At 37.6% G+C, this 16,622-nt stretch overlaps 1 protein-coding gene across 2 annotated transcripts; it reads left to right on the top strand.

Annotated features, from left to right (window-relative positions):
- Positions 1-218: 218 nt before the first annotated feature.
- thumpd3 (THUMP domain containing 3) lies at positions 219-16,595 on the top strand. 2 transcript variants are annotated; one of them, XM_041783253.1, is made up of 10 exons: positions 219-247; positions 656-968; positions 1,121-1,198; positions 1,277-1,687; positions 3,669-3,799; positions 10,520-10,589; positions 11,684-11,799; positions 11,893-11,997; positions 12,135-12,258; positions 16,066-16,595. In XM_041783253.1, exons 2-10 carry the CDS (start codon positions 723-725, stop codon positions 16,255-16,257), a joined length of 1,473 nt encoding a protein of 490 aa, XP_041639187.1. In that variant the 5' UTR covers positions 219-247; positions 656-722; the 3' UTR covers positions 16,258-16,595. The 2 variants fall into 2 exon arrangements, with proteins under 2 accessions (XP_041639187.1, XP_041639186.1); XM_041783252.1 differs by lacking the exon at positions 219-247 and adding an exon at positions 271-367.
- Positions 16,596-16,622: the final 27 nt, after the last annotated feature.

Raw genomic sequence — 16,622 nt, forward strand, 5'->3', positions numbered from 1 at the left:
AATAAAAATTGATAATTTTTGTCTATGATTTAAAAAAAAATGCTGGCTCATTTATGGACATTTAGAAAAGTGGCTATGTCTTCATAAAGCCTTACGTGGCCATGAACTGTTTGACCAAATCACTGTCATTTAATCAGCTCCCAAATAGGTTTTTTTTAAATTATTTTATTTTGAAGGATGTCGGCCGGAAGGGATTTTGTTGTTGCTGCAGTGCGGAAACAGCAAAATGTCGCCTCGTGTTTGACAGGTTGGTTCTACTCCTGTTAGCGAGTTTAATTCATTTTGCACATATCGTTTCCTGACTGTTTAAACTTGTACTGGTGGTCTCTTCACATAAACATACATTAGGACATGACAGCGGTCTAATGTAAGAGTTGTGTCCAAGTTTATGGGATCTTGTATTTAATTCGTCACAACTTTTTTAACCTTCTGTATGCTAACGTTAGCCAGCTATATCAAATGGTAACATGTCTAGATAACGTTACCTTTTAATTAGTTGTCGTTAAATAAAAAGTAGCACATTCAGAGATTACTTTTGACAACATTATGACACCAAACAGGTTTTTTAAATGCTCCCTTGCATGTTACCCCCTTTTATGTTTATAGTAAAATATGCAGCATTTGTTGACATATTTCCTTTTCTCTCTCCTGTTAGCAATATAGCCTCTTCAAACTGTGACGCATCTCCAGTTGCATCTCTGTCTAGCACACAGACATTCAGCATGTCCTCGCAGGCTGAAGGGACTGCAGAGCAGGCCCCTGACACAGAAGGACCCTCCTGTTTTTCCTCCTCTGAGAATGAAGCCACACCTGGGAGCGTCTTCACCATCACTATTGGAGCAACCGTGCCCACGGGGTTTGAGCACACTGCTGCTGAGGAGGTCAATGAGAAAATAGGGGTTGATGCACGTATCAGCAAAGATCGTGGTCGTATATACTTTCCCATAACCACTGACAAGCTTTTCCAGGTATTGGGTTTGATTCAGTGCTTGCTTCATTTCCTCTAGATTTCAAATTGCATTATATGTTTGGTAATAGTTGTAATGACGACTTCTAAAGTTTGACTTTTGAGGAAGAGGACTAAAGAAGCTGTATTTTTTTGCTGAATTCTCTTCCTTAGGTCCATCTTCTGAGGTCTGTGGACAACCTGTTTGTTGTGGTTCAGGAATATGATCATTACCAGTTCAAAGAATCAAAGGTAACCTACAGCCAGCTTAATCTGTTAGACCTAGTGTTACTTTTGTCTAAAAGGTGATAAATACTGTGTTTCATGCAGGAGGAGACTCTGATGGAGTTGCAGCAACTTGCCTCTAAACTTCCCTGGTCTAATGCATTGGAGGTTTGGAGACTTAATCGCACCTTCAAAAAAAAGAAAGGCTACAGGAAAGGAGGAAATGGCTCCAAATTAAAGCCCAGTAGTGCCACTGATGTGCCTGTGCCTGACACTGAGCAGCAAGAACTGGCAGCTGAAAGCCAGATGAAGATGGAGGGCACACCTGATGTGGAGAGTGGCACTCAGGAGTCTGAGGAGGCTGCACCTGAGGCAAAAGTCATTAAGTTTCGTGTGACGTGCAACAGGGCTGGAGACAAACACAGCTTCTCCTCTAATGAGGCAGCCAGAGACTTTGGTGGGGCTGTGCAAGAATTCTTCCAGTGGAAAGCAGACATGACAAAGTTTGACATAGAGGTAGGAATTCTTGTTTCGACTGGACTGACGCAAAGTGAATACCATTACACAAGCCAAAAACAACTCTGGTCTGTTTAGAAATCTATGCTTATTATTAGTTTAAGGAGAAACAAAAGGAACGATAAAACTTAGTTGAGCAACATTTTCCAAAATGTGTTGAAGTAGCATCGCAGGTCTTCACAGCCTGAGGTGAGGTTCTTGCTTTTTTTCTTTTTTGTTTAAGCAACAGTCAAAAAAAATAGCGATAAATCTTGACTGTTTTATGTAACAACACAACCCAGCAAGTCTATACCAGAGAAGCTGAATTAGGATATTTTTTCAGTCTTGCCAAAACAGCTATTACAAATCCCATTGGACAGGGGTGAACTTTCCTTCAGTTGTGAAGATAAAAACGGGTGTACAGTAACTAATGTTAATGAAATGTTTGGTACTTTTTTGATACGTTTCAATGGCATTGTGCTTATAAATTACACAATCTCGGTTATTTTTGTCAAAATGCATAGCTTTCATGTAATGTCATACATCTTTTGAATTGCCCGCCTAGTAGGCAAGAAACACTTCCTTCTGCTGTCCACGGCAGAGAGGCTCCAGTCTCAAATGTAAACATGAAATCCATACTTCTCATTCATTTAAGAAACAAAAGAGCAGACTTCTTCTGATCTTGTCAGAAAGTGTTGTGTCAAATTGAGCAAAAAATGACTGCCTTAATAACCATTACTGCTCCAGAACAGTGACTGAAATGACAGCTAAATCAGGGCAATTTCAAGATGACTCTGTAACGGTCCCGATGGCCAACCAACACTCAGCCTGAGTGCTCAAACTTTGCTAGTGAAGTCGGGTTGGACTTACAAATGTCATACAATTTTCCTATGAAAAGTCTAAACATGGAGGCATGGAGTCAGATCTATTGTTTCATTTTCATGTCTCAAAAAGCTATAAATAGTGACAAAACTGCTGGCAGAACTAGCAGTTAGATTACAATAAATACGCCATGTAAGCTGGAGGTTCACAGGTATGGCTATATCCTGTTTCTGTATTTTCTTTTTTTATGCTAACTGACAGTTTACAAAGGAAAAACTGCCCCAAATGTGGGGGTACTGCTCATTTCTGCTCTCACTCTGTGTGCTGCCATATGACAAAAACATCAAACATGCGGGAAATCCCTCTGACCTGTCAGCTGGTTCGGCCATGGTCGGACTTCCAATTGAGTTGTGCGACTCAGATTTGAATCTGAATCGGCTGAAAATCAAAGCAGCATTACTTACTCAGTGGCATCAAAAGTACATAAATCTGTCTGTACTTTTGTTGACTTTATTGTCCAGTATAGGAGACAAATTCTACGCTAAATATACGTAAACCTCACTAAATTATGGTTTTAGGAAGGACTTTGCGCTTTAAGTGATTGAAATAGTGTCTCAAGTATAAAAGTCAAATGTGCTCAAAACTCCTTGTTTATCTAAATATCTGTTTTTCTGAACTTGTGAGGTTATGTTAACATAATATTATGATTTGAAGAGGAAAGATTTAAAAGCCTGTGCTGAAGCTCCACAAATTGTTAAGTTGTGACCAGTCTCCTAAGCTCTTTGTGCCTTCTAGGCCGATACATCAGTCATGTGATTGACAGCTATGAACAGTATTGAAAAGTGCAGAAGCTGTCATAAAAAAAATCTGTTTCAATAGATGGGGTTAACAGGAGGGGGAAAGCGAAAGCTCCTGCATCTTGTCTAAATTGCACAAATACGAATGCAATATTTTAAGTATTAGAAGGCTGTGCAATAATGCTGTGTAGGAGTTTACTTGCAATTTTTGTAACTTAAAACCAAAAAGTTCCCATTTGATTTCTAGGACTTCTGTTTTTGTTTTTCTGATATGATTGGATTTTTACCAGCATTATTGAAGGTATAATAATGGGGTGTTATGACAAACCTTATGATAACCGTTGTTAATTTGTAATCACTCTCTCTGTGTTCCTGTGCTGTAGGTGTTACTAAACATTCACAATGAAGAGGTTGTGATTGGCATCGCCCTCACAGAAGAGAGTCTTCACAGGAGGAACATCAGTCACTTTGGACCCACTACACTGCGCTCTACCCTGTGCTATGGCATGCTCAGGTAACTCGATCACTCTGTTTTCAGCAGGTACAAAAACACCCATTGACAACACACACTGGTAAACAATTTTTTTCAGTCTCCCCTGCACAGCTCAAGGAGTAAGATTTTCAGGTCATGTTTGCACCTTTAAATAAACATAGAATGAGTATTATAAGTTCAAATCTATAGCTGCAGACACTTACACAGTAAAATAAAATCTGTATCAGTAATGCCACTCAGTGTTTGAATGTGCCACAGTTTTTATGAGGATGCTTTTAAGATCATGAAAATGCTTCAAGTGAAAGATAAAATAGAACTTTATTTTTTTGAAACTCTTGCTTCAACATTACAGTTCAAAAGTGTAAAGAGAAGGAGAATCAAAAACTAGATTTTAAGATGGTAAATGTATAAAGGTGACCTCAGAAGAACTATACCTAAAAAAGAGTACCCAGAGGTATAGAGGTATTGGTAATTGGTTAAGTAACAGGGCAAGATAAGTATAACAGTAATGATATTCTAGCCAACAATTACATAAAAGAATACATTTTTGGCAGTAGTATTGACAGTTCAGACAACAGCTCTGTTTATTTAAGCTCCAGGTGATGACCACATTGATTATACTACATAAAAATAAGTAGTTACAAAATTGACAGGTGTATTGATGGTTCAGACAAAGAATGTCAATATTTATGCCACTAAAACAAGTTTTCTTAACAGATTTATGTTATTATGAAAAAGTTTTGGTCATGAACATGTTTCAACGTTTGATCCTCATATGACTCATGTAATGAAAGGCATGTTCACCTTGGAAAGCTACCAATTACACAGAAGAATGGGGAAAAGCATTCAACAAAAACACAGCAGTTGCTACAACACACTCTCTCAAGCAGACTTGAATTTAAAATGTTTGCTGTCTTCTACTCAAAAAAGACACATGAAAAAAGAAGGCCTAAAAATGATGATGATAACAACAGGAACTTAATTTATAAAGCAACTTTAAAAAGAGATGTTTACAAAGTGCTTTAACAATCCGGCCACACTGAGAGAGGTGAAGAGACGGTGGCTCTAAAAAGTTTGCGCACCCGTGTTACAATGCAACATTTATGCAGTTTAGAAAATTTGGCAAGAATCTCTTCAGAAATTTTTCTGCCTAAAAATGTAACTTATGACAAATACAGTTCAAAAGAAAAACAGCAAAATATTTAAGAAGAGATTGCACACAGAAATGAAAATATTCCACTAAAAACAAATGCTACCAGGGTCAAAATTATTAGCCCCCCTGGCACTAATAGTCAACAGCGTCTCTTTTTTGCTGGCTAACAGCCTACAGTCACTTATTATCATTTTCGACTCAAATCTCTCCAGCTCCTCCAGATTTGATGGTCTTCTGGCATGGACTTTCATCTTCAGTTCACCCAATAGATTTTCAATGGGATTTAAGTCGGGGCTTTGTGCAGGCCACTCAATAATGCTCACATTGGTCTTTTAAAGGTAGTTCTTCACCAAGGGTGATGTATGTTTTGGGCCGTTGTCATTCTCAAAGAAAAAGCAACAGCCCAGACTCAGTCTTTTTGCTGACTGCCTCAGGTTTTCTTTCAAAATCTCCACATATCCTTCTTTCTTCATGGTTCCTTCCACCTTGACAAGGTTTCCAGTTTCAGATGCACTGAAGCATCCCTACAGAATAATCCTCCCACCACCATGTTTTACTGTGGGGACAGTGTTCTTTGGGTGACACGCCTCTCCCTCCTTTCTCCAAACATCACCACCGTCTCTACGACCAAGAGCTCTGGTTTAGTTTCATTTGACTACAGGACATGTTTTTATTATTCATAATCTTTTTCCAGGTTGTCCTTAGCATACTTCAGTCTGGCTTGAAGGTGTTTCTTCTGCAGAAGTTGAGTTTTTCTTGGTCTGCAACATTGCAGTCCACTCCTGTGCAGGGCTCTAATGATGGTCTTCTTTGAGACTACACTTCCTGACTTGGCTAAGTCATTCACTAGTGTCTGGGGAGTTGTTCTGGGCTCTTTAGACACATCTCTCATTTGTTTTCTTTTGAGGGTCTGTGAAGTTGTTCTCCTTCTACCTCTGTCAGACTTGTTCTGTTCTGTACTGTACGGCTCTCATTGAATTTCTTTATTATACATCTCACTCCAGTGTTTGAAACTTGGAAACACAGTGCTAACTTTGTATATCCTTCTCCAGCTTTGTGAGCATCAACAATTTTTTTTCTCAAGTCTAAACTGATTTCTTTTGGTTTTGGCATGGTGCCTTCTCAAGTGACAGTCTAACCTCTTTCTGAGGCTTTTATACTGTGTGTAAACTGGGAAACAACCCCTGGTTTTAACTTGATTTTACAAGCTTTGAGCATTGCAAAGTTTAGGCACATCATTGATCAACAGTGGTTTTTGCTATGGCCCGACTAAAAGGTCAGTTCTAAAGGTGGCTGATAATTTTGACCCTGGTAGTTTTTGGTTTTAATGAAATAACTTTGTTTCTGTGTGCAAATAAAATAATGTAAGAATCAAAAATAAAACTAGGATGTTTGTATTAAAAACTCTTCACTCTTTTAACAGCACTTGGGAAATACTTGAGAAAAACTGAAAATTTTATAGGGGGCTAATAATTTGGTCCTCATCTGTGTGTAAAGAGTGCATTCAGAAAGGATATAGACCCCCTTTTCAGTTTCGTTATTTTGCCGCCTGATGCTACAGTCAAAATTTTTTTTCATTAATCTACACTCAGACTCATGACAAAGTGAAAACAGAATTTTTGACTTGTTTGCAGATTTATTAAAAAAAAGAACTACAGTATTACATTGACATAAGTATTCAGGGCCCTTGCAAAAACTGTAAATTTAGCTCAGATTCCTCCCATTTCTCTTGATCTTTTCTGAGATGATTCTACACCTTCATAGGAGTCCACCTGCAGTTAATTGAACTGATTGGACATGATTTGGAAAGGCATGTGCCTCTCTATAGAAGGCCTCACATCTGACAATCCATATCAGAGCAAAAACCAAACCATGAGATCAAAGGAACTGCCTGCAGAGCTCAGAGACAGGATTGTTGCAAGGCACAGATCTGAGGAAGGCTGCAGTTATTATGTTGGTATGAAGGTTCCCAAGAGCACAGTGGCCTCCATAATTCTCAATGGAAGAAGGTTAGCACTGCTAGGACTCTTCCAAGAGCTGGTCACCTGGCCAAACTGAACAATCAGAGGAGAAGGGCCTTTGTAAGAGAAACAGCCAATAACGTGATGGTCACTCTGACTGAGCTCCAGAGATCCTGTATGGAGATGGGTTATCACTGCAGCCCATCACCGGTCTGAGCTTATGACAGAGTGGCTAGACAGAAGCCTCCCCTCAGTGCAAAACACATAAAAATCTGCTTGGCTTTCACATGGAGTCTTTTTTCCTAGTTTGAAATCCTGCCACGCAGGGTTTTTCTGTCGAGTCTGCATGTTCTCCCCTTGCATTCTCTTTTGATACTTTGGCTTTCTCCCCAGACCAAAGACATGCATGTTAGGATAAATGGTGTCTCTAAATTGTGTGTAGGTGTGTTGATGAGAGTACTTGTCTGTGTCTGTATGTCAGCCTTGTGATTAACTGGTGACCAGCCCAGGTTGTACCCCACCTCTTGCCCAATGACAGCAGGGATTTGCACCAGTCTCCCCATGACCCCAAATGGAATAAGGGGTTTCAATAATGGATAGATGGATCATTAACTCAATCTATGTCATTGTCAGTATTATATTTATGTCCCTTTGAATAAATGTGTGCCTTGTCTATACCTAGAAAAGAACTCTTTTGTATATAGTTTTCTTAAGAAAATATTGATCAGGTCTGATTTAAACAACCAGTCAGGGTCAACTTGAAACTTTTTATCTTTAGTGGGGTGGTAATTGGCTCTCAGTGCTTCTGTCCTCTGAGTCACTTTAGTGACAGTGGTCAGATGTAAATATTCATATTACAACTTTCATTAACCTTTAACAGAATGGGTCTAGACACAGGGAATAAAAGACACAGTGATCCTAAACAAAAAAAAATATTCCCAAAACAAGTTATCAGGGCTGTCACATTTTATCCATCTGCAATAACATGTGACTAAACAGACTGTGGGATGATGTTCCAGCATGACTGAATTTTGGCATATCCAAGCACATGCTGCCAAGTGTTTTCACAGTTGCCAAGAAAAAATGATCTCTGAGAAGATAAATGTTTGACTGATGGATCAGTGTTTATTTTAAGGAGTAACACCATGGAAATGAAACACTCCTCTAAGTAACATTTTCCATTAAGCTAAGGACGTACGTTTACACTGTCTTAAGAATTAAAAGCAGGTCTTGATGTGGACATCTTAATTAAACATTTTTGTCTGAAATGATTTATCAACAGAGGTGATATCAGAAATTTTTCTGGGTCAGTTTCCTGTTGTGTTTCTGTAAAGAGATGTTTGAAATCATGTGCAATTTCCCTGCTGTCGACAGGTCTTGCCCAAAGACTGGTGTAAGTTGTTCTTGATCAGATTAATTATGTTTGTTGACTCTAGTTCAGGCATTTAATACATTTAGGTCAACTTCCCTAGTAGATGCAGCAGTAAGGTTGAAATAGGGACGGTTGACAGCAAAGACTGCTGTAAATTGATGTATCATAAAAGGAAAACAATGGTTTATGGTGTGTACAACAGAGACAGTTAACCTGAATTAGTTTAATTGTCCATTTAGACAAACTGTACTGAAGTTAAGTCTGTTCCACCCCAAGTTCCACACCTCATCTCATTTAATCTGTTTTGACAAGCAAGACAGTTTAATAATCAGGTCACAATGTGGTTAGTTTCCTAAAGAAGATCTCTATTTGTTCAGAGGTTCATTCACGTTTAATCCAAAGTAAACCTAACATCACATTTCACATTTCTCATCAGGTACATACGCTGGATCTTACCAAAATGAATACAATGAGAGGCGTGTGACACAAGTCAAAACAGTGTGACACAAAGCTAATAATAGCACAAAAACAAGAGCTGGAGACATATCAAGTATTTCACATCCTGAGATTGTTTATAGTATCAGCCATAAATAAAGATGTTAGGGGATGATAGGTGAAGTTTGAAGTGATGTAAATCTAAAAAGTTTGTTTTCTTGTTTCATAAGGGAAATTTGTTGTAGCCAGGCAGAGCTGTTTCCGCAGGTGAAAGAGGGGGTGATTGTAGATGTTGTTAATGATCACTTTTACTCTTTTTAGAATACATTTAGTTATTAGAACTGAACTAAAACTAAAACTGTAAAAAATGTAATCAAGTATATATTAAAGGGTATGAATTAAATGAGAATAAGATCAGAAATTCATCACTTCATTTTAGGATGAACTACCTAACTTCCTGTCGGCCTGATTTTAGTTTCTGAGATAGGTTACTGCTGTGTGAACAAGATTGCTCCCCATCTGTTCATATTTTTTGGTTCTTTTTTGCTTTTATTTTTTTATGTCTTATATAAGTACCTTTGTGAAACCTGTGCCAGACATGTATGTTGGATATAAAAGTGAATGAGGCAAAGTTTGTCATGATGTTTGGTCAGTTTTCTCTTTTTCAGATTTTCTGTTTTTAATTTTCTTTCTACTTTTAACCTAAAGCATTAACGTCTGCTCTGCCCATTTTGTATTTTACGCCTTGATTTGATTCTTATTGCCCCTTTATCTCTTCTTCTATTAATTGACTTTTAACTTTTAACCCCTCCCTCCACTTTTTTTATTGTTTTACCTCTTTTTGATTTTATGTTTGTTTCTGATTTTTATAATTATTTTTGTTACTCTTATTACCTCACCGTTTCTTCCTTTTAATTGTTTTATTCAGATCTAATAAACACAACCTGTTTTTTTTCCTGTTTTTTCTGTTCTCTTTTGACTTCTATTCCATCCCTTCATCATATCTGTTATGCTCTTCTCTGGTCTTTAGGTCTTTTTATGTTGTAGGGTTCCTGTGTTGCCTGGGTTTGTCTAGGTTATTCTGGGTTTTTATTTTCATTGCCTCCGCCAAGGAGGTTATGTAATGGGGAGGGTTTGTTAGTTTGTTCGTTTGTTAACAACATAACTCAAAAAGTTATGGACGGATTTTGATGAAATTTTCAGGAAATGTCAGAAATGGCATAAGGAAGAACTGATTAGATTTTGGGAGTGATCTGGATCACCGTCTGGTTTCAGGAATTTTTTAAAGGATTCTGTACTATTGGGAGATAGGGCTAATTGCGGAGGTCTGCGCTCTTCGAGTGCTTTTCTAGTTCTGGATGTTTTTATGTTTCTGGGTTTTTATTGTGTCTTTCTGTTTATTATTATGTATCCCCTGGGTTATGATGATGTTGGGGTTACAGTGCTGGCTGCATGTTTCATGTGTTCCTCTGTTGTTGGTGTTTCTCTCTCCTGTTGTGATGTCATCCTTGTGTTGTGTTATAATGCTCTGTCTTATTTGTGATTTTGATTATTGTCAAAGCACTTTGTAAACCCCTGTTTTTAAAGGTGCTATACTGTTATTATTGCCAAATGTCAATAAAAACACAGTTATGAGAAATATTAGAAATATTAGCTCTAATGTGGCTCAACTTGACAGTAGACATCTGTAATTTGGATAAAGTCCATCATTCCTTAAGGTTAATATGATCAGGCTCTGAAGAGTTGGTGCAGGCAGTCTTTTTTAAATAAAATGTCATGGTGCACTGATGTTAAATTCATCCTTTTTTGTCTGTTGACAGACTGTGCAAACCTCAGGCATCAGATATAATCCTTGATCCAATGTGTGGGACTGGAGCCATACCTTTGGAGGTGAGACAAAACTTAACTGTTATAGCATTATTCACATGAAAAGTATTCCTAACAGGGACAAAACATAAGGCAAAGGTAATCTCCTGGATTACTTTAGGATTTCTTTATTTTACTATGATTACACTATCATTTACCTCACTGAAAAACCCAGGGATGGAAAGTAACTAATTATATTTTCTCAGATTACTGTGATGGAGTTTAAAGGTTAAAATGCATAATTTTACACCTTCCTAAGTCTAATTCGGAGGGGAAGTATTCTATCTTACTTCATTTTATAAAAAAGCATCCATTACTGAGTAAAACAGTAACAAAAAAGAAATCAAAACAAAGAGCTTCAAGTTTTCTGTTAACATGAAACTGTCCAGTAGTTTAAACTGGATTAGATGACAGTCAGTAGCACATAGAGAGAGAATGATTCAATTTGACATCCAAAAACAACGGTTACATTTGAATTTATAATGAAGGTTGGACTTAATCTTATCAACCTGGTTGGACTCCTTTATTGCATAACACTCCTGCGTGTCAAAAGCAGCTACTCTGTACTGTGAGTAAACTTTAAATGAAATACTTTTTCCTTTACTTTTACTGGAGTGGATTTATAGACCAGTAATGTAATTTCTACTTAAGTCAATTTTAACCACAGTAACTGTTCTTTTACATGAGTAAAATAGTCTTGTATTCTTTCCACCTCTGAAAAACTACACAGTAAGCGCAGAACACTGCATAGATGATAACCTCATGAGCACAATTGCAGACTGAAGACTTCAAATGTTAAATGACTAAAGAGTAAAAAGAAATCTGTACTCTTTTACTGGAGAGGTTTTTTAAAGTACATGTTCACTTTTTTATCTCTTTTATTTTCAGTAGAACTCATCTTTGATCAAACATTTCCTCTAATCTGGCCTCTTCCTCTGACTGTCTGTGTTTATATAAAAGCAAACTATTTCTGAAGAGACTCAGCCTGTGGCCTTCTGGACATCATCAGTATGATTTGCTGAGTGCTTTGGGGAAGTAAAGTTAATCCGTGGTGGTCTTGACATCACAGAGGGAAACCAAGGACAGATTACTAATTCTTGGGGCTTTTTCTTCTTCAGGGGGCCATCGAGTTCGGCAGTTCATTCTACATTGCCGGCGACAACAACGACATGGCAGTGAACCGCACAGTCAATAATATTTCTCACATTCAAAAGCGGAGGGCAGACAAAAGCAGGTGAGAGGCTGAGATTTAAGAGAAATGGCTGGTGAAGTTTATGGTCACTGTAATTTGAAATGAACTTAAAGTAATCGTTGGATAATTTCACAGTGTCCCTGGATTACCTATTGACACGGTGCGTTGGGATCTGTGCAACTTACCCATGAGGACCAGCTCTGTTGACATAATCATCACTGACATGCCCTTTGGGAAGAGGTAGAATATCGTATTGATGGGACTTGGTTTATTGGGAACACTGAACATGTTAAAAAGCATTTCAAATAATTATATAGCACTTATCTTTAAGCTTTTTCATTCAGACACAAGGTAAAATCTCCCCTTTTTTCATAAAGAATGGGCTCTAGGAAGAAGAACTGGGACCTCTACCCCGCCTGTTTGAGAGAAATGGCACGGGTGTGCAGACCAGGCTCAGGGAAGGCTGTGCTGTTGACACAGGACAAGAAGTGTTTTTCTAAGGTAACTGTAACCAGATGCCCACGCGGACTGTAAAATGTCACCCAAGATTTCAAAAGAAATTTCCCGGAAAATAAGCTGTGGTAACATTAGACCATTCAAACAAGGCACAGAGCCAGAGGCCTGATGGCACCTTTCTTAGAATAAAGTTTTGCGCTATTAACTTAATACAAAGCTTTATGTCAATCTAATACAAGCTCACACCTGTTAAGAAACTCACACCTGCCTTCTTCAGTACTCTTAATTCTCAGTAAAAATGATTTGATAAGTACTGTGAAACATTTTGGACTCTGTCCAACACAATCAAACCACGCAGATGTTTTAGGCATTTGGGAGCTCTAATTTTTGTGTCATGCCAGTAATAAAAGAAAAAAAAGTTATGTATTTCTTAACATTCTGGAATCTTGTTGTCTCTGTTAGCCTGTCTGTTAAGTGACATTTTGTGTCAACAGGAGTACAACTGAAATTTTGCAGGAATTTCCTGAGAAACTGTTGATAGTGAATGTTTTATTCAATGTAGCATTTTTAGAAATGCCAAGGTAATGATGATAATATTCATTATTGACAAAAAAGAATATTCAACACTGGCATGCAAACGTGCAGGCAGCACTGTGTATGATGTAAGTATAATCAACTGTTACAGGTGTTGATGATGCAGCTCCTACGTACAAGTCTTCAGATACTTCGCTATAGGCGTGGAGTAGTTCTGTGCTCATCAAAGGACAATACGCAGTAAACGGGATGTTCCTTATTCCACCCAACGACAACTGCTTTAGTTTTGATCTCCACCCTTTCATAATTAATGACAGTACCTTTTTCACACCTCAGCGAATTTGAGCTAGAGGTGTGTTGAGATTGTATCAAATAGTGCATGATGACTGCACAATAATTCTCACTTCCACTCGAAAACTGGATAAGAAATTATACAGTGAACACATCAGAAAGACTGCCTGAATCATAGGGAGTGCATTTTTATGGACTTGTATAACATTTACGACTCTTATCCCAGTTTTGGTCATATTTGAAATATGGTATTTACATGCACACAGAAAAACCTGGCTATTTATATCCCTGTATAGGTAATAAAAATGTAATATTCAAGTTTCTGATTACTGCATCTTGTTTGCACAGGTGCTTGGTATGTTAATTGTTTACAGCACACAGCGACAGGGTAGCGTTGCCCCAAATTGTGCACTGCTGTTTTGCACTTAAAGGAGGTGGTTGCGGTTTGACATCTGTTTTCACCCATTATTAAATTACTTTAACTTGTATTTTATTTTTTTCAAAGAAAATGAACTTATTGGTTGATTAAAATGTGCTGCTGTTGCCAGTAACACATTAGCTAGCAAAGCTAAAGTTGAGGTTAGCTTGCAAGCTACCATGCTAATGGCACCATATTGTAGATTGATAGTTGATAAATCAATTCAGCCAAAATGAAGGCTTTTAAAAAGTATTAATAAATTTTAAATGCAAAACTGTAAGGTCTTAAATTTGTAATTTTTAAATTTTATTATGCTATTATTATAGCATATTCATCTTCAGAGGTTGTAGGCTAGTTTTTCTGCTTTCATTTTTTTTGTATCAAACTGGAGTTGTTTTTAACTCTGCCAGATCTGACCTGAATTCTTCCTAGACTTTTGGAGCTAGATTATTGAAATGAATACAACTCTATAATTGTGAGATATGTCTGATCAGCTGAAATAGTAAAATGATCACTGACATGTCAGTTCTTTAAAATCAGAAATGATGATTGTAATAATCCTGAAATTGGCAATTGTAGGCTTTTATTGTAGGCTAATTGTAGGCTTTTATTAATTTATTTATTTTTAAAGGCAGTGCTTGTAAATAGGGATTTCAGATTTTAGGATAGCTACTTTTAGGCCTTATAATTAAAAAATAAGACCTTCCCTTCAGCTTCCTTATGGTATCTGATTTTTTTTTCTCATAGACTAATCTCAAAATGCTCCAAGGAAGCTCAGTTTCCAGACTGCAATAAAAACTACCATTGGCATTTCCTTTTTTCCTCACATTTTTGTCTTACTGTCAGCACAAAACATGCACACAACTCTGTCATTAATGTAGCCGATTAAAAACTTAAGATGTCATAGTTCTTAAATTGTATGTAAAGCATCTTTTAAAAGGTCCAAAACTTATTAAATCCAATGTCAGTTTTTCTGTATACTCTGGTTATGGATAAGTTCAAATATAGCCTAGATTATATTTAAGTTATAGCTTACAGCAGTTTGTATGCTGTAACATTTAAGATGGTGCAGCAGCTGAGATAGTTTCAGTGTAGGCTTAGGAAGTTGTACCTTTTGCCAAACTCTTAGTAGGTGTCAAATTCCCGTAAAACATGCTTGCCGTGGAGATGGTCTTTGACGGTGGATAACCTGGAGGGTGACGAGGAGCTGATGATTTTACTGGCTGTTTGATGTCAGCAGTGTGAGTGATTTCATCATTCGCTCTTATCCTTATTTATGCTGGCTCTTGGTCTAGGGTGTAGGCCTTAGTTGTCACCTAATCAAAATGCTTTGTCATGCTTTACCAACACTTACTGTGCTGTTTGAGCATTGAGCAGTAGGAAGAAATTATTTAGAGAATCAGACACAAGAGACAGCAGGGTAACAAACACTGAATTAAAGATGCCTTTTATAGATTGGTCAGATACAGTGAAAATGTCATATGTGTGACAATATTATGGTTATCCAGCGGCTTGTTTGTTTTTATGTATATTTATATTTTTGCATGTTTTGATTTATTTAGCTTTAACAAGCATGTGTTTTCTCTATTCAGATGTATCGGCTAGATTAATCAGGACAAACTGTCCAATGTAGTGTTAACATACAGAATTCAGAACCAGACTTAAAGGGAGTGATACATGGTGTTAAAAGTCTAAGTGGGGCGCGGATTTGGCTCAGTGGGTAGTCGTGGGATCGATACCCAGTCTCAGTGTTGTTTTGATATGTGTCTCCCCCTACTACCTTCCTGTGTTTCCTGTCTCTCTTCAACTGTTCTATCACAAAAGAGGCAAAAAGCCTCAAAAATGATATTTAAAAGTCCAAGTAATGCTGTACTCTAGGTCAGTCTGCCTCTTGTCTACCAGAGTATTCTGTCCAAACTAAATAACCGTTCTGTGTATTACAGAAGACAGTGAACTGCAACCAAACACACTGTTCATGTTTCCTGGTGTACATTGATAGTTTAAGCATTTATTAGAACAAGAGTTCAGATTTATTGCTAAGTCATTTTTCTTGGCAGTGAAGCACATAGTCTCGGTCTTTTCATGTCTTTTTAAGCTCCAAGTTGTTTTTTCTTAAGTCTCTCCACTTTGTCACAAGAGTGCCACTGATATTGGCTTATGATCAAGGAAACATGGTAATAGTTCCTGATTTGAAAAAGACTGGATCTCGAAATATAAGCATGAGTCACAAAAGTTTAATTTTCTCAGACACTTTGCTTTAGTTAATCTTTGGGCCTTCCCGCTATGTTTAAACCAAAGCAATGATTAATAAAAAAGAATGACATGCATTTTATTGTGAAATGGAAAAAGACCCTTGTATTTGGTAAGTATGCTCTTCGTCAAAATTAAACAACTTAACGTGGTCATTCTGCTTGCGTGCAGACTTAATCCATCCTGACTAATCTCAGAATAACCCTCCATAGTTTAAGTTATGTAACATAAACTCCCCTCACTTACTCTCATGGAAGGAGACCTTAAGCAGCTGTATTTGTCTTAGCAGTAATCATGTTTAACACAAAACAAGTGTCTCATTTGTTGGTTTACTCTTACAAGAGTTATGTTCTTTCCAGGCTATCTCGAGGATGGGAGGGCTGTGGAAGAAGGTGCTCACTGTTTGGGTCAACGTTGGAGGTTTACATGCTGGAGTGTACCTCCTCAAGAGGACCGGGGCCGTGTTTGGTCAAACTCCAGAGGATGTCTATGAATCACGGGGAACGGTTAACACGCAGGGGGACGAAAAGGATGACAAGGAAACCTCTTAACTTACATCCTGCATTCAAGAATTAATGTTTAACTTGCATTATTTATATTTTTACATATTTAACCTCATAATTCAGGTTCTCTGGTCAAATGTGCCAAGCGTGAGTTTAATTTTTTTGTTTTCTCATTTGGTTTGATGTGAAAAAGGCAAAACACTGAGAATGAAAGCTTTTTTGAGGTCATCAGCAGTTTAGAGGCCCCTCACTCTGAGCCACCTCATTTATCTTTTTGTCAGAAAACCTCCAGAAAGTTGTTCCACTGACCACCTCAGACCCACTGTGTCTACTTTACATGAAACGCACATTACTTTTTGTTCCTACCAATAAATACTCAAACTAAATGTCAGTCAATTTCATATACACCATCC

This window comes from Cheilinus undulatus, linkage group 3, assembly GCF_018320785.1.
Source record: "Cheilinus undulatus linkage group 3, ASM1832078v1, whole genome shotgun sequence".
NCBI classification, from domain to species: domain Eukaryota; kingdom Metazoa; phylum Chordata; class Actinopteri; order Labriformes; family Labridae; genus Cheilinus; species Cheilinus undulatus.